Source organism: Schistocerca americana, chromosome 2, assembly GCF_021461395.2.
Source record: "Schistocerca americana isolate TAMUIC-IGC-003095 chromosome 2, iqSchAmer2.1, whole genome shotgun sequence".
NCBI lineage: Eukaryota > Metazoa > Arthropoda > Insecta > Orthoptera > Acrididae > Schistocerca > Schistocerca americana.
Genome location: NC_060120.1, coordinates 1,129,223,403 through 1,129,246,262, shown reverse-complemented (window position 1 = coordinate 1,129,246,262; position 22,860 = coordinate 1,129,223,403). Strand labels below are relative to the sequence as shown.

General features: G+C 38.9%; 1 protein-coding gene across 1 annotated transcript in view; it reads right to left on the bottom strand.

Annotated features, from left to right (window-relative positions):
- Positions 1 to 22,860, bottom strand: part of LOC124594724 (molybdenum cofactor biosynthesis protein 1-like) — a 77,334-nt gene that overhangs the window by 19,061 nt on the left and 35,413 nt on the right. The window contains exons 4-5 of the mRNA XM_047133093.1: positions 17,253 to 17,398; positions 12,295 to 12,380 (exon numbers count right to left, since the gene is read on the bottom strand). Coding sequence (XP_046989049.1) covers positions 12,295 to 12,380; positions 17,253 to 17,398 — 232 coding nt within the window. The remainder of the gene's footprint in view (positions 1 to 12,294; positions 12,381 to 17,252; positions 17,399 to 22,860) is intronic.

The window sequence follows — 22,860 nt, the reverse complement described above, 5'->3', positions numbered from 1 at the left end:
CTAAAGCATACACTAGGTCTCATTGACACTTCAGATCCTGCTTGTACATGAATTCATACATCTTTTTAAATTACTGTTGGTGGACCATTTCCAATAAAACAACACTTTGTAGTTACTATATTACCAGGGTACTATACATAATTGTTACTCAAATACATTTGTATCTTAATTACGTCATACTTCCCTATTGTTTGTCACTATTAGGTTTGTCACATTAGGTATTTTTCTTCACTAATCGGTAGATAGAATGGTTGCATAACTCATGGCTTGATAGCCATGACAGAAAATTTTCATGTCTGGAAAGAAAAGGTCGACAATTTTAGTGGATAGGAAAGAGGAAGAATGAGTGAGACCTGAAAGGGAAAGAAGATCTCACACAGCTGGGACTGCACAGCTGCCACACTGTGTAGAGATTACAGAACAACCTCCTCCCTACAGCATTCATTAGCTTAATGCTGTATTGATAATTATACCGGAAAATTTAGTATTTGGAAAGAAAATGTCGAAATTTTTGAGGATAGGAAAGATGAAGAATGAGTGAGACCTGAAAGGGAAAGAAGATCTCACACAGCTGGGACTGCACAGCTGCCACACTGTGTAGAGGTTACAGAACAACCTCCTCCCTACAGCATTCATTAGTTTAATGCTGTAAAGAAGAGTTAGAAATTTTAGGTGGATAGAAAAGATGAAGAGTGAGTGAGACCTGAAAGGGAAAGATCTCACACAGCGGGGACTGCACAGTTGCCACACTGTGTAGAGGTTACAGAACAACCTCCTCCCTACAGCATTCATTGGCTACCTATGAATCTGCCAGGTCGATCTGAAAATACTTTATGATGCCTTTTTAGAACCTGTCTCAGTTCTTCCTTTTGATTGCCTGAAATCCTATCGATTTCCTGCAATTTAGCTTCTATTTTGTCTAAAATAATTGCTTCTTCTTCTTCTTCTGTGTTCAACTTATTGTTATTAAGATTAACATCCTCGTCCCAATACCTCCTGTTTTTCAGAACTCGTATAGGCAGCTCCCAAGTTTCATGATCAGTTACTACATGTTTATCACTAAAAGGTACTATAATTACTCCGGTTATTGGCAAGACCATTTTTAACTGGCTTCTTTCAAAGTCAACAACACTCTGATATTTCGACAAGAAATCTATGCCAATTAAAACCTCAATACTGAGATTGTTTACAATTAAACATGGATGATCAATTACATTACCATTTATGTTAAAGGGTAGCAAAGCTTCTTGCTTTACTGTTTTTGACACCTTGCCAGTAGCACCAATTATTCTTAGTCCTGATACCCTCATTACAGTAAGTTTGTCTTTACCAGGTAATGCATCAAAGAAGGACTGAGATATTGCACTCACCTCACTTCCACTGTCTAAGAGACAACGTACATTGATACCCAACATATTCACTATTATTATAGGGTGGCTTATTCTAGGTTGTACAGGTGGTTCCTCACATTCATCTAGTAGTTCCTTTTGGATTTGTCTCCAACTAAAGTGATCAACATCTGTCTTCATTACATTTAGGTCACAGTGTGTAGGGGTTTCCTGAATTACATTTTCAGCTGCCTTTTCCAGTCTGTCTATTAATTTTAAATCGAAACACCGCACGACTTCATTACATTTAGTTTGCTGAACATGACCCAAATTACTATAGTCTGAGCAATTCTGCGCCTCCAGACCGGGCATAACATTAGTTACAGCTAAACCACTTTCACCATTATCGTCGGTTTCCTTCTCAAGTGACAACTGGTCACAGCTACTGGGTTCATTGACCCCAAACAGCCTACCCTCTACATTCCTACTTATCTCCTGTCCTAAATCTATTAGTACATTATCAACATCCTGCACAGGCACTTTAGATAAGAGCACATCATCCTCATCGTAAATATAAGCATGAATTTCTTCTGCTTCTTCACCTGTCAATTCAGTATTTTGTAGCTCATCCCTACTGTTACACTGCTGCGCCTTCTCTTTCTCTTCCCACTTAGAAAGCGTTTCTAACACGGTATCTATCAAATACTGTGAGTGATCTAATATTTCTGTTGTATCCTTAGGTGCTACCGACATTTCATCCATCTGTTCAGTTTGAGTATTCTGATCTGTCTTACCCATTCCCTTAACTACTGGCTTAGGAAAAGTAACCGCCTGGTGAGCGCCAGTGTCCTCATAGACGGGAACTAGTTTTCCTGCCTAGGTCTACTACTGCTTCCTTTATTTTCATTATAGTTAGCTGGCATAGCCTTACTTTCCGTACTGTTGTTTACATGCATATTTCTGTTTGGAACAAAATTATTATCCCTTGGACGCCATTGTTGGTTCTGATAATTATTTCCCCAATTCCTATCTCTCTTAGGATGACAAACACCTACTGTTCTGATGTTTACATTGTCATTTTGCTCGTTCCTAAAATTACTATTATTATTATTGGCATTACGGTTATTACGTGCTTGCTCCTCATTGGCAGCAACACGTTCTACACGTTCCAAATATTCAATGAAACGATCCAGATTGTCTCTAGGGGCTGATATAATTCTAGTTTGCCAGTACCATGGCAGTTTGGCTTCCAGACCTAGTATAATCATTTCTGGTTTTAGCTTTTCCGCCAAATGTGACAAACGTGAAATCCATGACCTAGCAAACTCTTTAATAGATTCCTTGCCTGCATTGAAGCGTTTTCCACTCCAAAATTCTCTCAACACTTCATTTTGCTTATTGCTAGACCAATATTCATTAATAAAAGCTGTTTTAAATTCCGCTAAAGTTTTACATTTCAACATAACATCAGCTGACCAACGCATGGCGTCACCTGCTAAATGGCTTCTAATAAATGAGATTTTCTCTCGCTCAGACCAAGTTGGTGGAATCACATCTTCAAAATCGTTCCAGAAATCTAGCGGGTGGATATTTTTATCTGGATCGAACCGCAAGAACTGCCGACACCCGATAAAAGCGGCGTTTGCAGCTACAACTTGTTGTACACTACCATTACCAGAAGTTACTGAAGCTACTTTACTTTCAATGTTAGCAATGTTAGTACTGATATTTTCTACTTTCATTTCAACATTATCTACTCTTTGTACAATATGAGTAGTGTCAGTTTTGATTGCTTCTACTTCTGCTTGACATATGTTTACTTTTATATTAACATCTTTAAATCTATCTGAGCACAGTTCAGATTCTGCCTCGATCTTTTCTGTTAACTTGTGCTCCAGCTTCTCATCTTCCATTTGGAAGTCTTTGCGAACCTCAGCAACTTCGGATTTAACTGTTTTATACATTTCAGAAAACTGTTGAGCAACCTTTTTCTTAATATCCTCATGATTGCAATCAATTTTACAATTCAAACTGTCAAGATCCTCTTTCAACTTATTGCAACCAGCCTTGAAGGTATCGTCCATTACCTCCAATCGTTTATTAAAACTAGTTTGGCTGGCCACAATTTCATACTTTAATTCAGCATTATTGGATTCTAATTTATTGTCCATTGCCTCAAACCGTTTATTAAAATTTGTTTGACTGGCCACCATTTCAGACTTTAATTCGGCATTGCTGGCAGCTATTGCTTGTAATATAACATTTAAATCAACAGCCCCAGCATCTTTGGGTTGCTCACGAGCTGGCTTTTTATCACACTCAGGTGACGAAAAACTAGCTCCAACACCAGAATTATCAAAACTAACTGAAACTTCTGATTGATTAGTCATATCTAACTTCTCCTTCTTAAACTCTACCATCTCTGATGACTGTTTCATTTTTAATTCATCAGAGAAACTATCATCCACTAAATTTATCATTTCTACTTTCCGCTTTACTACAGGAGTCTCTATTATTGAATCATTGCCCCTTCCCACACTACTGCCAGGAGACAATACTTCATATTTCACCTTAACATTACTACTTTCATGCATATTTACACTCGAACCGTTGTCTGGATTTACAGTTCCCTCAACAGACATAGGTTCTGATTTAAGTTTAACCTCAGTTTCTTTTGACGGTTCCATCGCCGACAGTCTTTTAGTGCAGGTTAGTAAAATTTTTAACAGTTTTTCACTTAACTTAGTTCCTTCTGCACGATGTATGGCGTTGCCGGCGCGGCGTACCAGGATTCCTGATGCGACGTGGCACGTTAAACTGCAGACGGCTCTCCGACGGCTGTTGTGTGTTAGCGTGGCCCGCAATTGCAGGCTCTGCGTCGGCTGCTCCAGCGGACGACTGCGGTGCGGCGAGACTGGCTTCTCGCGATGCCGGCAGCACCGCTAGACTCAGTGCCAGCTCCGTCAATCCAGATGCGTTGTTAATCCAATTGCGTCGTCCACATGCACACGTAACACATTCACTGTTCTATACTCAGTTGCGTGTCGCATTTCACTCGCGAATCCGAATAGTTAAAAATCACTTTCACTTAGTTGTTTCCCGGCCGATGCACCATATGTGGGGCGGCGGATGTATAAGTTTGTAACAATAATAAAAAATCTGATTGCTGGATATATGCTTGCGTGTTGAATCAGTTTCTAGCTTTTAGAATGTTGTTATTGCTGTCTTTTGCCGTTCTCAACACTGGCTCTCTATTTACTCCGTGACCCCCAGAAAGTGATTTAATAAAACTTGGAGCCAGTAAATAGATATCCTAGTGCCCACTTTGCCTGAGAATGTTCTTATAGCTGCAGCTTATAGCTCTGAGGAATTAGGAGATTGTCCGGGATTTCTAATCAAAAACGGTTTTCCAAAATATTTGAGTATATTATGAAATTCACTAATAAAAAACACAAGTATCCCTACAACCTAACTAACAGAGCAGTTCAGAGTCTAATGCGCTGATGCAACTATAAATGTCCGAATTAAATGTTAAAAGAATGCTCGCCATAATTTGATGAAAATATTTCATCAAACGCCACGCTAAATATTTGGTAGAATGTCTGTCCCGCGACGGCACGTGAAAATACGACAATACGCAAACTGAAGCTAGTTAATGAAAATCATTCCAGAATTAACACTTCACATGAAATGTTCTCATGGTTCCGCGTATCTCTAGTAACTTAATACGGCACCCGAGGCTGTTTGTAGCAGATACACTGATGCGACGCGACTACCGACACAGATGGCGTGTCATTCAGCGTCTGGAGAGAACTGGGGCCTTGCTTCCTCGCGCAGTGTTCTTATATATAAAGCCGCGGTGCGGACGGCTGAGGGAACGCCTGATCAAATCCGCTATCCCGACTAGCCGCTGGGCTAGTAACGCACCACTTCAAGTTACATAATAATTTATAGCTTCTTTGGCTGATGGCCGAAGAAGCTCTTAATTTAAACGTGCATTCAGCACGCAGGTAAGTATTGATAATAAAATTTTGACGTGGCTAAGTTAAATACTTTAGACGAGAGAATTAATTTAATTGCCCTGCATGCACTAGATGAGCTCTGAACTGGCCCTGTTGAGATCCGCTATCGCTATAATTTTATAGGTATTAAAAAGAAACTTTACACATCTTCATAATCATAGCGGACCTCCAACCTATTTAAATCTAAACAACCTAGCCTTATTTATTAACCTACTTAATCTATCTCGCTTCCTTCAGTTTTGAGACGAAAACCAGAAAATCATGAATTTCCACTAAAATCTTAATATGTGAAATCCAAAGTACTGTTTTTATTAAATCATTATGAAAGATGAATCTAAATATAAATTTTGAAGTCTCTAGCTCTGTTCTGTTGCGCCAATGATTTTTCCAGAAAAACGTCCAAATCTCGGAAATGGCTGAAGTTATCGAACTGATATTTAACACACATTAATTTAATATTATTTCTGACATGCTAGAAAAGTTTTAGTTCATTTGCTTGATTTTTAAGGTATTGCGCAACATTTATGACATCAGAGCTAGTTACAGCAGACTGGCTGACACTCAATGGAAACTGATGTGAATTTACTACAGCGTGAGTAGGCTGCTGCCCTACAGTGTGCTTGCTTGTGTGAATGAATGGTGTGTATTTCTATTTCTTTTTCTGATGAAGGTTGTGGCCAAAAGCTTATGTGTAAGTGTCTTAACTGTGCCTGTCTGCATTTTAACGTGCCATCTTTATGGTAATTAGCACTCTATCTTTTCCTACACTGCTGATATTCCAACCTGGAGTTTCCATTGTTTGAACTTACGGTCTACTGTTTTATGTTGCAGTGCACTTCTACAAGTGTAATACACAAATGTTGCCTTAGGAAAGAGTCACAATAACATCCATGTCTACCGTTTGCTATTTTTTACGAAATAGCACATCACACTCGAAATTTAACTTAGCCAATGAAATAAGTTTGAAGATTTATTGTGTGTAAGAGACATGAGGGCCCACTGTGTGGGAAATGTGGGAAGTTCTGTGCAGAGATGGAGTTATCCACAGACGCAGTAAGTCTTGGGAGCTATACGGGTGTTTAAACATCGACACCTGCTGGGATGAGGGGCCACTTATTCTGAGGTGGCGCTGTGCCAGCAACGAGCTCAACCCATTGATTAGCACCACAGATGACAATGAGCAACCAGCTGCTTCTCTGTGCAGAGATATAAAATTTATCGATTTTGGACATCTTTTGACAATCTGTCACATGGAGAACAATGTTTACTCTGGCAATTTTAACACTAATCTAGTGTTCTGCAACATATTAATGTGAAATGTTGTCTATGATGTTGAAGCGTGTAAGTTAAACTGATATCTGAGAATTTGTTGTTTTTGTGGCATTATCTGGAAAATGGCCTCTCTTGCAGCTCCAAGCATAAATGTCAAGTGAAGAAGAATAATTAGCACAGCACACTGGAACCGAGTAGGGATCCGGTTTACTGCTCGGCCACTAAATTAGCATATCGTGAGTACACCAGAAGAGACGCTGTACACACTTGCATATACTACATACACAAGTACAAGCATCGATCAAGCTACTGCGAAACTGCACTCTGTGTGACTCATCACTACATCAGAATACTGTAAATGTGGTGATTCCAATTTCTTAAGGTCTCTTCCTGTTTGTTTTCATCAGTAGGATCTTATTTTTCAAGTATGTGGGAATCCAATGAGCTGCCTGTTTGGATACATTCTTTCTGTATGTCCCACAAGTTGGATTCCTTGGAGACACATTGTAACAAGAGCTTTTAGGAATTTGCCTGGAGATTTCACACTGGGTTCTGTGTGATGTATCCCATCCTTTATTCTTGGACCTAAGATTTTTACTACAATTTTACATTCTTCTAATTCAGTTTGCTGTTTTCATGTCTTGTGCTGGACAAAGAGTCTCTCTCATGCATAAAGAAATTCTAATTTGATCACTGTTGTACAATGTTAGATTTTAGAGTTCCAGAAAAAATACTTTTAGTTAACTGAGAGACAGTTTGTACTTTCTGAAGTCTGGATTCTATGGCCTTCTTTTCATTATGATGTTCAGTGGTCTTTTTCACCAAATTATTTAAACTATTTAACACCGAATACTATGTCATTGCCTATATAAGTTCACCCAGTGCCATTTTGGTATCAGCCAAGAATTTTTTCTCCAGGTGAAATTAGTAGTCCAATTTTCCTAGCTTGCTCCCTTAATATTTCAAATTGCTTTAGCATATCAGTGATGTCTTTGTCAATTAGTATTATGTCATCGGTATAGGTTACACAATATAATTCTATCTTTAAGTTAACGTTCTAGTCAGTGTAATAGTGCACCTGCTCTTCTCCATTATCTTACAATTTTCTTAGGGGCATAGTTGAATAGCAATGTGATATGCCATCCCATTTTCATATTCTTATGTCTGTCTTAAATTACACTGCTTGAAAAAAAGTGAGACACTCAGAAGGTGGGGAGAAAACAAATTGAAACATAGCTAATTTAGAGGGTATGTGATGTTATTTCAGTGATAACAAAACAGAGTCAAATTTACACAGAACTTATCAGTTTGAGCCCACTTATCAATACAGCAATGCACCCTGTCTGGCCTGGACAGTGCGGGAGGATGTCGTAAAGCTGCTGCATACCCTCCTGAGAAAGGTGATCCACAACTGTTGTAACTGGACATTGCAATCATGGATACAGGCAGTGGGATGGAGTTGACGTCCATGTTGGTCCCATAATGTTATATCAGGGACAGATATGGGGATTTTGCTGGCCACAGGAGTATATCAACATCACACAGACAATTTAAAGAGACACATACTACATGTGGACAAGCACCGGCCTGTTGAAAAATAGCACCACAATACTATTACACACTGCTGTACCATCAGAGTTCCCACGGCCATTACAAGCCGTGACCTGAAGTCATACCCAATGGCTCCCCACACCATGGGATTCCTTTGTGACCCACCCCCCCCCAAAATGTGGAAGAATGGGACCTCTCCCCATCTCCCCGGGTCACTGTCAAACTTCTCCACGATAGTCATTTGGAGCAGTGCAGGACTGGGACTCATCAGTGAACATAATGTGACGCCATTCATTAGCAGTCCGTACTTCTTGATCATGGCACCACTTCACATGCAGTCATTTGCTTGGGTGTTAATGGCAGCCTATGCGCAGGACGGCAATTCCATAGTCTGGCTGCTCCTAGCTGTATGACACAGCATGTTGCAAGGAGACTATTACAGTGAACTCCTGTTTATCCGAAATGATCAGGACGGTGGTCAGTTCCGATAACAAAAATTCCAGATAAATCAAAGTCCCCCTGTTTTCACATGTGAACACTCCAAATTGCGTCAATATTGCGAAATACGATCGTAAAACGTGCGTAGGGTATGTAAAACATTACTGATATGGTTGCAAATAACCCTACACTTTTTTACTGAAAAAATTGTGTTGACATGTTAAAAAGGCACCAAACTATGATTGAAAACTCAAAGTTTTTAAATGCTGTATAACAAAGCTCGTTTATTTTGCATTCTTACAGAAAAAATCTCCCTTATTTGGCAGCAGGAAAAAACAGGAGTTTTAATTTTATTACCTACTCTTTTGAATAAAAAATAAACTACTGAACAAAATTATGAAACAAATCTAGAGATTACTCAAAGGAACGAAAAGTCTGTCCAGAGGAACTTTCAAGAAAAGTAAAAAAAAAAAAAAAAAAAAACTTTTTAAGTTATGGACATAGAAGTTCTAGGATGCTTCATTAGAGTTTATTTTTTGGTAACGAAGTCACGAATGCCTTTTTTTCTTTTTTTTTTTGCTTGAGAAACTATTGCTGCAACAATACATCTCCAACGTTGAAATCAAACTATTTCAGGATAAATCGTCTCCTCCTGTTGGCTGATGTACTCCAGGGCAGTTTGGATCACTTCGTAACAGAATGTGTGAGGAATATTTTTCTCTGATTCATCATCAGAAACATAGTCTTCTAACGCTTTATGATCGGTCACAATTTGGACGATTTCATCCTCAGTCACATGAAAAAATGCCATTTTCCATCCACTCTTCAATGTCTTCGAAGTGTGTGTCTTTACAACCAGCTTCTCCAGTAAATTCACCAAAATTATGTCAGCTTGAGTTTCGGTGTTGTCTCCTCCTTCCCACCACTTAGGTTGCCTTACGATCTAAGAGTTTTTCCAAGACCTAACAAGAGGAACTGGAGGAATTAGATTCCAAGCTTCAGCAATCAATGAATGACACTTAAAACATCAATTTTTTTAAGAGCTTCCACAAAATCATCTGCAGCATCAATCACACCTATTAAGTATTCCAGCATCTTGTGTCTGTAATGTTTTTCCATCGCCTCAAGAATACCTTGGTCCATCGGTTGACATAGAGATGTGACATTTTGTGGAAGAAATACAACTTTGATATCCCCATCTTGCAGATCACCTGGGTGAGAAGGAGCATTGTCCACAAGAAGTAGCGCTTTTCAAGGAAGTCCTTTTCCTTCCATGTAATTTACTACAGCTGAAACAAACTCTGCCTGGAACCACTCTCTGAAGATGGCACGGCACTGTTCATACATGCCTTAAGACTGATTCGTGTACCTCAGTGGGAAAGCTGGTTGGTTGGTGTCTAAATGCTCTTGGTGTTTTGGATTTGCCAATTAAAGTAAGACACAGTTTATGATTGCCAGTGGCATTACTGCAAGCGAGGACAGTAAATCTTTCTTTGATTTTTTTGTATCTGGAAGCCATTTCTTCTTCTTTAGAGGCAAGGGTTTTCGTTGGCAGCATTTTGTAATTCAACCCAGTTTCATCACATTTGTAAAGTTGATTGTCAGTATAACCTCCTTTGTCAATGATTGTGTGCAGTTTCTTCTTAAAATCAGCATAGCAGCTTCATCCCCAGATAATGATTTGGCACTGATGGCAATTTCATGGATGCCATGCTGCTTCTTGAAATGATCCTGCCAGCCATTACTTCCGAGGAATTCTTGCTTCTTTCCTTCTATCAGCTCATTAGCTCATTTTGACAAATTAGATGACCTGAAACTGACACACCTTTGGCTCTTATTTATTCGTGCCACAAAAATAATGCCTCTTCTAACTGAGGATGTGCACCTTTTCTCATTGTTTTTCAAGATTTCACTGCGCTGCCCAATGCTTGGATGGAACAAAAATTTTTCAATTCCTGATCGATTTGTCTTCCGATCAGTAATTGTACTCCTACTCTGCAGCAACTTTTGTGGGTGGCTCACCAGCATCAATTCTCTGCAAAGTGTGATGCTCTTTTTCCAACAAGATCACATTCATTTTATGTTATGTGCCCTTAGTCACGTTCAGTGTTCTTTTTACAGACACTCGACTGAGTCCTTTATGGTTTTTGGCCCCTTTTATCTCTGGACACTTTAAGGCACATAGTGGGAGCACAAAACCTCAAATCAGACACACACAAATGCACAACTTGACAACACTCGAGATGCACTAGACAAACTTTTGATTTTTGAAACCAGGCTGTGGCAGCCATCAAATGAAAGCATTCGATACATCTATGCCATTTCCTCTGTTCTACCCAAGCCCACGTGGCAACACAACAGGGTGTTGTACGTTCACTGTTAAACACTCAGCTTTGATGTACCGACAACAAGTGGAAAGAGTTAGGCGGCGCACTCTAATTGTCAGTTTCGACAGGCCTACGTTGCGCTCCATAGAACAATACTGTATGTACTGTACTTCCAAGGAGTTCCAATAGATGGCAGTGGCATGAAACCATGCAATACGAATAAGAAACGCACTAGAGCTTCAACCAACACACGCACGAATTGACGATACTTGGACTTTTGACACGCACCAGTGCACTGATTAGCAGTAGATTGCCAAAAAACACCAGCAAATGCTTGGCTCCAGGTGCACGCAAATTGAAACTTGTCAAGTGTCAATCTAGCTAGCCAAAAGTGTAGCTGCACAAGAGTTTACTGTACTTGTTCTCAGATGGCAGTCACAGACGTGAACAGGTTACAATGTACTCAGTACACTACACAGTGATGCTCCCTTGTAGTGGTCTGATGTAGTCAACTGGAACATTGATGATGAGTAAGCCCTTACTTTCCAACATCAGGCCACTGTCAGATCCAAATACTCCAAAAATACAGATGTTGCAAGGTTTAACCAGGGGACCAAATGGACATCCACAATGAGGTTTCTTTCAAACTCTCATCAGATAATGCTGTCTCACACCAATATGCAGCACCTTCATATCCTCCAGAGTGATGATTCAACATCTGACGCTATTCACATCCCTTATATACCACACGATGCTTGCTAAACAGCAATAAAAAAAAAGAACACTAATGAATAATGAAGGAAAAGACAGACTGTTACTTACCATAAAGAAGATACCTTAGGCTGCAGATGGGAAGAATTAAAAGACACTTACATAAAGCTTTCAGCCACAGCCTTCATCAGTAAGTAGTAATCTGTCTTTTCCAACATTGTTGATATTCCTACTGGAGTTTCCATTGTTTCAAGGAAACTGATGCTTTTCTGTGAGTGTTTGCTTTATGATGTTTTCTGCATTTTAGCTTTTTTTTAAAAAAGAAAAAAAAAGAAAGAAAGAAAGAAAAAAAAAAAAAGATTTGTTGCTGGAAAACTTCTGAAGTTCAATAAAGGAGTTACAACAGCCATATATGGTTATCTGGTGGACCTTGCAGAACCAAATTCTAGGGCTGAAATATACTGTTGACCAATGGGCATTAATCAGAATGAATACTAAATAAAAAATTAAATTCAAGTTTACACAAAAAACACAGGTTCTATCACTGTTGCTTTTCATTCTATTTTGCTCTTATGTTTGCTATGACTTGTTAAGCAGAAATTTTCTTTCTATCTACAGAGTTACATTTGCTGTAATGTATCTTACCTCCATGTTGTTTCTTCTTTCTTCTCACTGCTGCCCCAATCATGGAAAGCAAGTCATCCTCACTGCATTTGCTTCGTATTGCATCTCTGAAACAACAGTTAAAACACCCGTTAAACAGTACCAGGCAATTACCACACAGTGAAATGTTGGTACACTAAAAAGGAAGAAAAACTTTGCAGAAATCTTCAACAGTAATCTTGTAGTCTGCAGTAGGCAACAGCAGGATAACAAACCCACTGGACAAAAATGGGAAAGTCATGATAGAAGTTACTTTTATTTTTATAAATAAACAGGTATCTTACACAAATGCTCAAGAGTATACATAGGATCTCGGGCTGAAGAGGTGGAGCACAAAACTGACATTAGTTTTGTTGAAGAGGGAGTACTGGAACACAGCACAATTTCTTGCAAAATGAAGCCAAATTTATTGATAAACTCTTAATTAATTGCCAAGCTCACTAATGTGACCATTTTATAACAGGTACTTACTGCTTGGAGTATTTGTGACTTTTCAGGCTTGCCTAATAGATCTGTTGCAAAAACACTTTGGGTTCCCCACCAGATAACATTATGCAAGTCCCTCCCTCAATATTTCAGTGACACAACGTTTTGGCATCTTCAGGTGGTGGTGATTTCCACCATCACTGCTGCAAGATGCAACTGGCAATTTCCACGTGACAGCTTTGAAATTTATCATGTGGATGACTATGACCATCATATTTAGAATTCAGAGGATTTCATAGAATACCTGAAGATGCTTAAACTAGAACTTTCAGATCTTTTAGTTAGCTCAAATGTTATATCATTACTTACAAAAGTGCCCCTGCAGCCCTCATTAGAGGTTATTAGCAGCAAGTTTGAGAAAGAAATTGTGATGCTGTTTAAACATGTGCATACCTCATCCTATTTCTTATGTAACACCAACTACTTTAATCAAGTGGACAGTGTTCCCATGGGAGATCCTCTATTTCCCTTAGTAAATATCCAACATTCCTCCTTCTGGCAGAATGCTGAAGAGACATTTGTGGTGTGGCCCACATAATACAGACACTACCTATGTCCCTGCAGCATTTGCACTCGCTCCATCTGAATATTCAGTTCACTGTGGAAGTACAAAAAGATAGCAGCTTACCATTCCTGGATGTCACGGTTAGAAGAAAAGCTGACATAGCACTGGGGCTTAGTCTCTACTGCAAACTGATACACGCAGAGTTATATTTGAGGTCCAAAAGTTGCCGTCACCCTGCACAATGTGGTAGTGTCTTACACTCCCTGGCACATAGAGCACACGTGATTTCAGATACCGACAGTCTGCCTGGTGAACTGTAACACCTAAGAACAGTGTTCCAGCAGAATGTTTATTCTTGTAAACAGATTTGCAATGTGTTCTGAGCAAAGCAAGTTCAGTGTAGGGATGTAAATGAAGATACTTAGACAAGCACTGCAAATGGCTTTCTTGCCATATTTCAGTGGCATGTTTTCAAAATTAAAAGAATCGCTAAGAGAAACAGAATCAAGTGTGTTTTTCGTCTACCAGCAAAACTAAGGAATTGTTTGTGTTCAGTTAAAGACAATCTTGACCTTAGAAAACACAGATCATATATAAGATCTGATGCCATTATGGGAAACCTTATATAGGGCAGACACCTCACATTGTGCAAGAACACTGTGTTCAACAGCGCTGACAAAAATGCCACCCAGTAAATTAATGGTAGCAGAGCACTGCCTGAATACAGGGCACCACACGTTTCCCAAGAGGACTGAAATTGTATCCTCAGCATCATCACTCTAGGACTGTGTTTTTAAGAATGAGGCATGTATCCATACGGTGGGCAATCTTACCAACAGGAATATGGAATTTTGACTAAGCACTGCCCAGAATCCAGCACTGACTGCCATGAAATTAAAACAGTAGAAACCAGATCCTCCGATGTATGACCTGATGCAGTACCTTGCAGAGAGTTAATTCAGCTCTTAACCACACGAGTGTCCAGAAGTGCAGTCATTGCCCACAACACATAAGCAGAAGGCTACTATGAATGGCATTTCCATCCAACTGGGAGTGCCTGTCCACACATTCATACTCCTGCTTCTAGCCTGACAAATTTCAATTCTGCTGTGCGAATATCACCAGCCACATCTTGCAGCAGTGATGACAGGACCCACCACTACCTGAAGATGACGAACAGTTGTGTTGGTGAAATATTGTGAGGCTTGGACAAAGTTATTCAGTGGCAAATCTGAGAAGATTTGTATACATTATTTTTCTGTGACGCAGGTAATGTGCAGCAAAATGTGATAACTTTCTGCATTTTCCTTTTTGTACATTTCAAAATACCCCAAAAATTGGTGAGAAACACTGAACATATGACATAACCAGATGACACACCCCACAGCATGTGCAGCAGTCGGGGTTGAGTGTAAATGAATGATTGAGCAGTGCAATACTTTCATTTGAGTAAACAGAGCAAATTTCGAAAACATTTTGTAAATATGATCTGTTGTAAATGTAGATGTTAAAAATTATTGTCCCTGCTGTAATCAAGCAAAGGCAGTTCTGATTTTGTGTTTATTGCTTCTGTCCCTTCTCTTGTTAGTAAAGAAAACATAGGTCATTTAATGGCGATGATGCTATTCTGAAGTTTATACTCATCTACTTGTTATGCAATATGGTAGGTTTTCATTGTACTGTACTTTGCAAGAAATCAAGGAAACTGCAAGACCGGTAAATAAAATAATAAACTTCTATATATAAAAATAAAGATGAGGTGACTTACCGAACGAAAGCGCTGGCAGGTCGATAGACACACAAACATACACACAAAATTCAAGCTTTCGCAACAAACTGTTGCCTCATCAGGAAAGAGGGAAGGAGAGGGGAAGACGAAAGGAAGTGGGTTTTAAGGGAGAGGGTAAGGAGTCATTCCAATCCCGGGAGTGGAAAGACTTACCTTAAGGGGAAAAAAGGACAGGTATACACTCGCACACACGCACATACCCATCCACACATAAAGACACAAGCAGACATATATATATCTGCTTGTGTCTGTATGTGTGGATGGATATGTGCGTGTGTGCGAGTGTATACCTGTCCTTTTTCCCCCTAAGGTAAGTCTTTCCGCTCCCGGGATTGGAATTTTACTATCATTACTTTTTTTTTTTTTTTTTTTTTTTTTTTACTTGTACCACACATATTCCACACGGTTCATGCTCACTCCTTCAATGATACTGCCCATCCTTCTCTAGTGTGTGAGTTGTCCCTGCTTTCCTGCGTGTTTGTTGGTTTAAACACCCTTGTTTCAAAAGAGAGTGACAGCTTAGATACAGTCTTGTCAACATTTTGTATTTTTATTTAGCAATTATTGTTTGAGCCTTATAGGTGAATGTCACAAGATATTGTCAACCACTGCATTCACTAGATGGGAATGGGGTTCATGGGGTTCATTTTTTAAGTTGCTGTTATCTTTTTCATCCTATCTTGGACTAGCTTTTCCATACTCCCACTCTATTTTACGTAGCCAAACAGTTATCCGCCCTTGCAAACTTGCTCCTTTACTACCAAGTCAACTAATACTGGGCAGCATAACAGAAGTTCCAATATCCAGTCTTTCACCACAATTCACCTACACACACTTTTCACTCACTGATTTTCTTTTTTCAATGTCATAAATATTTTGCTTTCACAGGCTGCTGTGCTTTGAACATAAAATTGTAGGAACATCTGCCTCACATGTCTTTTTTTTTTTTTTTTTTAATTAAAGAATATGTTCCTTGCTTATTCCTATTTGCTTCTGATACATTTCCATTCTCACTTTTATTTTGTTTTGATCCATTTCTTTTTTCTTTGATAGACAAGTCAAACAACAATGGCAATATGTTGCAGCCCCCTGTGTTTCACCCTACTTACTATGAACTTACTTTTCTTAGCTTCCAATTTTATTAGTCATTTGGTTTTTAAGATACTTAAATTAATTGTTTGACCCTGTATTTTTATATCTTATTTTACCTTCGGTTGATAAAGGATTTCTGGTATGCTCACAAAGAGAGAGCTGATTCTTCCCACCCCTCACCCCCCTTACCATGTCATGAAACAAACTTATCGCCAAGTCTTAGTCTATTCATCAATTTAAAAGTGTCAGTTGTTGGTCCCATTGTCTAATAATTTGTACATTTATACACATGAAGTTCCAATTTTTATTTGGAACATATAGACTCTGATAATCATGAATCACAGTTGAAATGGCTCTGGGCACTATGGGACTTAACATCTGAGCCAAGGCAGGATTCAAACCTGCGACCGTAGCAGTCGCGCAGTTCTGGACTGAAGCACCTAGAACCGCTCGGCAACGGTGGCTGGCGAATCATAGTTACCATCACATGGACAGAAATACTGTGTTAACTTTAATACAACACAGGGACATAGCCAAAAATGTCTTTACATAATTTCCAGTTCTGATTACTTTCCTTTAATTTAATCTCACAAATAGGTTAGTGTAACATGATGCTGACAGAGGCAAATTATATATACTCACAAATTATTTAGCTAGAGGTATCTGGTTTGTATGTCTGGGAGGGAGGAGGGTGCAAGCTGAAAACTTCAAGAAAAGATTACTCATTTCATACCTGCTGGATTTAACTGCAGTTTATCTCTTCCATATACCAACCACATACCTAATGTGCATGGCAAACAGTTTGAAAGTATTATTCTATACTCAGCATTTGGAAATATCAGTTCCTTCATGAGAGAGGAAAGAGGGATAAGTTTCTGAAGGTCTCAAAGGTCACTCGGACTCCATGACTAATGTGAGGACAAGAGGAACGAATGTGTCTATAAGAAGTTTTGGAATTTCACCTCCTGAAGGTAAAATACTGATCACTCTGTCAGTCTTCTAGTAATTTTATGGTTTCCTCGCATGAATTTTCACTTGGACATGATTATTCTATGTTTCATCACTCACCTGAGAGATATCTCTGAATACCCAAAGAGACACACCTCCAAATTGCCATCAGCTGTTATCTGTAAACGGTTGCACGTGCCACAGAAGTGTTCACTCATTGAGGTTATAAATCCCACACGTCCCTTGAAGCCCGGGACATGGTATGCCTGCAAAAAGAAATTGGAAGAAAATAGCTACTGCTGTTGTGTAAATACTATAAATGTGTTGCTCACCAAGTGGAGGAAGGAGAAAATGTGCATTAAGGGGAGTTTGAACGCCCTATCCTGACAATGTTAAATTTGGTGACTTAACTTCCCCGTATTTCAGGAACAACTGTAGCCATTGACAAGAAACTTTTACAGGACATTAAACTATATGTTCTGAGTCTTACAATAATTGCATTTCAACCACTGCTTTTGGAAATGCAATTTTTTAATTACACAGTTAAAATTTTGTGTACTTTTTTGTATGTTATTCTAAATAATTTTATTTATGCATAATATTATGTTCTTCTTTTAGTTCAGAAGACTCAGAATACGTATGTTATTACTCCCTGAAAATTTTAATTCGCTACTCGAAGTAGTTTCTGAGATTTAGGGAAAATGCAAGAGAAAATCTAAATTTTCAAGAAGAGTTTTTAAAGTTTTAATAGACTGTAACTCAATATATGCTTAACATTTTATTTTTAGTCACTCAGAAGCACCCTGCACCATACTGTATATCATCCTCTTGACCTTTTTTAAGTTTTTTCTTGTTTTCTTCTTTCTGGACTCCGTAGTGGCCAACTGTGCTGCATACAGTGCTTTACCATTGCAAACCTTGTCCATCCATTCAAATTCTCTGATGCAGTTTGCTCCAGAATTAATTCCCATATGTTGTAGCACTTTCACGCTACCAATGTTGCCATCATTAAAAGCAATAACAGCATGACTGACCCCCACTTTAGTGTCTTCATTACAAGAAAAACATTTTTTGGTCTACATCTACATCTACATCCATACTCCTCAAGCCACCTGACGGTGTAGGCTACCTTGAGTACCTCTATTAGTTCTCCCTTCTATTCCAGTCTCGTATTGTTCGTGGAAAGAAGGATTGTTGGTATGCCTATGTGCGGGCTCTAATCTCTCTCATTTTATTCTCATCGTCTCTTCGCGAGGTATACGTAGGAGGGAGCAATATACTGCTTGACTCCTCGGTGAAGGTATGTTCTCGAAACTTCAACAAAAGCCCGTACAGAGCTACTGAGCGTCTCTCCCGCAGAGTCTTCCACTGGAGTTTATCTAACATCTCCGTAATGCTTTCATGATTACTAAATGATCCTATAACGAAGCATGCTGCTCTCTGTTGGATCTTCTCTATCTCTTCTATCAACCCTATCTGGTACGGATCCCACACTGCTGAGCAGTATTCAAACAGTGAGCGAACAAGTGTACTGTAACCTAATTCCTTTGTTTTCGGATTGCATTTCCTTAGGATTCTTCCAATGAACCTCAGTCTGGCATCTGATTTACCGACGATCAACTTTATATGATCATTCCATTTTAAATCACTCCTAATGCATACTCCCAGATAATTTATGGAATTAACTGCTTCCAATTGCTGACCTGTTATATTGTAGCTAAATGATATGGGATCTTTCTTTCTATGTATTCGCAGCACATTACACTTGTCTACATTGAGATTCAATTGACATTCCCTGCACCATGCATCAATTCGCTGCAGATCATCCTGCATTTCAGTACAATTTACCATTGTTGCAACCTCTTGATATACCACAGCATCATCCGCAAAAAGCCTCAGTGAACTTCCGATTTCATTCACAATGTCATTTATGTATATTGTGAATAGCAACAGTCCTACTACACTCCCCTGCAGTACACCTGAAATTACTCTTACTTCGGAAGACTTCTCTCCATTGAGAATGACAGGCTGCATTCTGTTATCTAGCAACTCTTCAATCCAATCACATAATTGGTCTGACAGTCCATATGCTCTTAAATTGTTCATTAAACGATTGTGGGGAACTGTATCGAACGCCTTGCGGAAGTCAAGAAACACAGCATCTACCTGGGAACCCGTGTCTAAGGCCCTCTGAGTCTCGTGGACGAATAGCGCGAGCTGGGTTTCACACGATCGTCTTTTTCGAAACCCATGCTGATTCCTACAGAGTAGATTTCTAGTTTACAGAAAAGTCATAATACTCGAACATAATACATGTTCTAAAATTCTACAACTGATCGACGTTAGAGATATAGGTCTATAGTTCTGCACATATGTTCGACATCCCTTCTTGAAAACGGGGATGACCTGTGCCCTTTTCCAATTCTTTGGAACGCTACGATCTTGTAGAGACCTACGGTACACTGCTGCAATAATGGGGGCAAGTTCCTTCGCATACTCTGTGTAATATTGAACTGGTATCCCATCAGGTCCAGCGGCCTTTCCTCTTTTGAGTGATTTTAATTGTTTCTCTATCCCTCTGTCATCTATTTCAATATCTACCATTTTGTCATCTGTGCGACAATCTAGAGAAGGAACTACAGTGCAGTCTTCCTCTGTGAAACAGCTTTGGAAAAAGACATTTAGTATTTCGGCCTTTAGTCCATCATCCTCTGTTTCAGTACCTTTTTGGTCACAGAGTGTCTGGACATTTTGTTCTGATTCACCTACCGCTTTGACATAGGAGCAAAATTTCTTAGGATTTTCTGCCAAGTCAGTACAGCAAGGAAGAAATAATTTCCGTGTTGTTAGAAGAACTGCAAAGACTGAAAGCTGAAAATGTCACATTGTCCGCCAGAAGTCAACAGAACAAAAGTGAATCCCAAGACGAGAGCACAAATTGTCACCAGCCCAAGAAGATACCAAAACATCTCGTTTCTCAGCAGTTATATCATCTGAATACAAGCAACCGTTTTAGTGCCTTAAGTGATAAAATTGATGAAACAGAGAAATCTACTCAGGTGGTAGGACGAGACAATGTTCCTAAAAATTCGACAAAAAGACCAATTGAGAGTCAGCCAACGAATAAGATTTTATTACTATCGGACAGTCATGGGCGAAACTGTGCATCATTGCTAAATGAATTTTTGAAACCCAAGTACTACACATCATCTGTTGTTAAACCAAATGCATGCCTCAGTGGTGTAGTTGAAGGGGCATCAGATCTTACTAGTGATTTCAATTTGGACGATGCAGTTATTATCCTTGCAGGAATAAATGACATTCGTAAGAAAATCAACTTTATTCCAGACTTAGAAAAGTTGACTGCAGCACTTGATCATACAAAGCTATTGTTATGTACCATTCCCTACTGTTATGACAAGCCAGAAGTCAACGAAACAGTGTACAGATTTAATGAATATATAATGAATTTGTCATCTAATTTTGTTAATGTGAAAGTAATTGATGTCAATTTATTCTTGCAAAGGCCTGATTACACTAATCATGGACTACACCTGAACAAAACAGGAAAGCTCAGACTGTGCAGGAACATTGCTTCATCAGTATCAAACCCATGGAAACGGTGTGATGTAGTAAAAACACTTACAACCAGCTCTGCAAGAAAGGTCAGATTTTGTACCGGTACTGTAGAAACCAATTCATGCCAAGATAGACAGGGAACCAATGTGAATACAAGAAACAGATGTATAGCTGTGTCTCACCCTGTCACTGCCAATGACATATTAATACCATATGATGAAGTTCCACCCAAAGAACCTCAAGGACTGGAAAATAATTCCGATGCAGTATCTCCAAGGATAAAAGGTAATCCCCGATTTTCTACGAGAGAAAGAAGAATTCCAAAAAGAAACAGTGATTTTTTATGGCCAGCACCCACCAGACCTCGCCAACGACATCTAGTGAACAAATCTCCAGCTGCGACATAGGTCTTAATGTATCCAACACAGTTTTGAGTGCAACGGGGACTAATGGTGTTAATGGACAAGCAGACCAGCAGAAGGACAGTAGAGGTAGCTATAAGAATCTTATTATTCTTCATCAAAATATCAGAAGTCTCAAAAGTAAATTAGAGTTTTTATCTGTAAATTTAGGGGACATGGACACTGTTGACCGTCCTCATGTTTTATGCCTTACTGAGCATCATGTAACAGTTGGAATTGATGGGCTGCAGCTTGATGGGTATGATCTAGCTACTCATTACTGCAGAACAAGTAAGGAGAAAGGTGGTGCTGTAATTTATATAGACAGTAAAATCATTTATAAATCTTTAGATCTAAGTAAGTATTGTGTAGATCAACATTTTGAAGTTTGCGGGACTGAAATTTCTGCAAAGGACATGTTACTTACTGTGCTTGCAATTTACAGAGCTCCAGCAGGGAAGTTTTGCATCTTTATGAATAAGTTAGAATCTCTTATGACCAAATTGTTCTCTAAAACTAGAAATTTAATAATTGTAGGTGACTTTAATGTCAACTTCTTAACTGATAACAACCTCAAAACTGACCTGGACCACTTAATGAATTCTTACAACTTGGCTGCGATGGTTACCTGGCCCACTAGGGTTACAGAAAATTGCAAGAGCCTTCTAGATAATATTTTCATTGACAAGAATAGAGTCAACAGTGCTAGTGTGAGCAAAGTAATTTATGGCCTGTCTGACCATGATGGACAACTTCTGAAAGTAAATAACATCAGTTTGTGCAATAAAATCTCCCACACCTATAGGTCCTATAGATGTATAAACACTGAAACTGTGTCTGCCTTTAACGACTATTTGTCACAGATAGATTGGGAGCCAGTGTACAGCACATCAGATGTTAATGATAAATTTAACCTTTTTTTAAATGAATTTATATCTGTATTTGAAATGGCTTTACCAAAAAAAACTGTCAGAAAGAACAATGAGGTTTCTTCCAGTAAACCATGGATTACTGGAGGTATAAAAATTTCTTGCAGGACTAAGAGGGAGTTACATGCCTCACTAAGAGTATCAAATGATCCCCTTGAAAGGTCTCATTTTAAGTTATATTGTAAAATTTTAAAAAGGGTGATAAACAAATCCAAGAGCCTGTATATTAAGTCTGAAATTGATAAATCTGAGAACAAAATAAAAGCAGTTTGGAATGTTATAAAGAGAGAGTGTGGCAAGAGTAACAAGAATGTTAATACCACAGAGATAAGCTATAAGGATGAGGTTATTCATAATCCTGTAACAGTTTCCAACATATTCAACAATCACTTCATAACTGCAGCAGAACAAGTAGGTTGTAACGGTTCCTTAAATGCTGCTACGCATTTATTACACAGAGCTAATCCTAACACGTATGACCCAATTTGTATTGCCCCAGTTACTATTACTGAAGTTAAAAATACCATCAAGGCCTTAAAAAATAAAAATGCTACTGGTATTGACAACATTTCACCAAAAATACTGAAGCATTGTAGTGACCACATATGTCAAGTCCTGTGTCACATTTTTAATGAGTCTATCCAGCAAGGTGTTGTCCCAGAGAGATTAAAGCTTGCCGTTGTGAAACCACTTTTCAAGAAGGGTGACAAAACTAATTTATCTAACTACCGTCCAATATCACTACTAAGTAGTTTCTCAAAAGTATTAGAGAAACTAATGTATTCAAGAATTGTAGAACATCTTAACAGCCACAACATA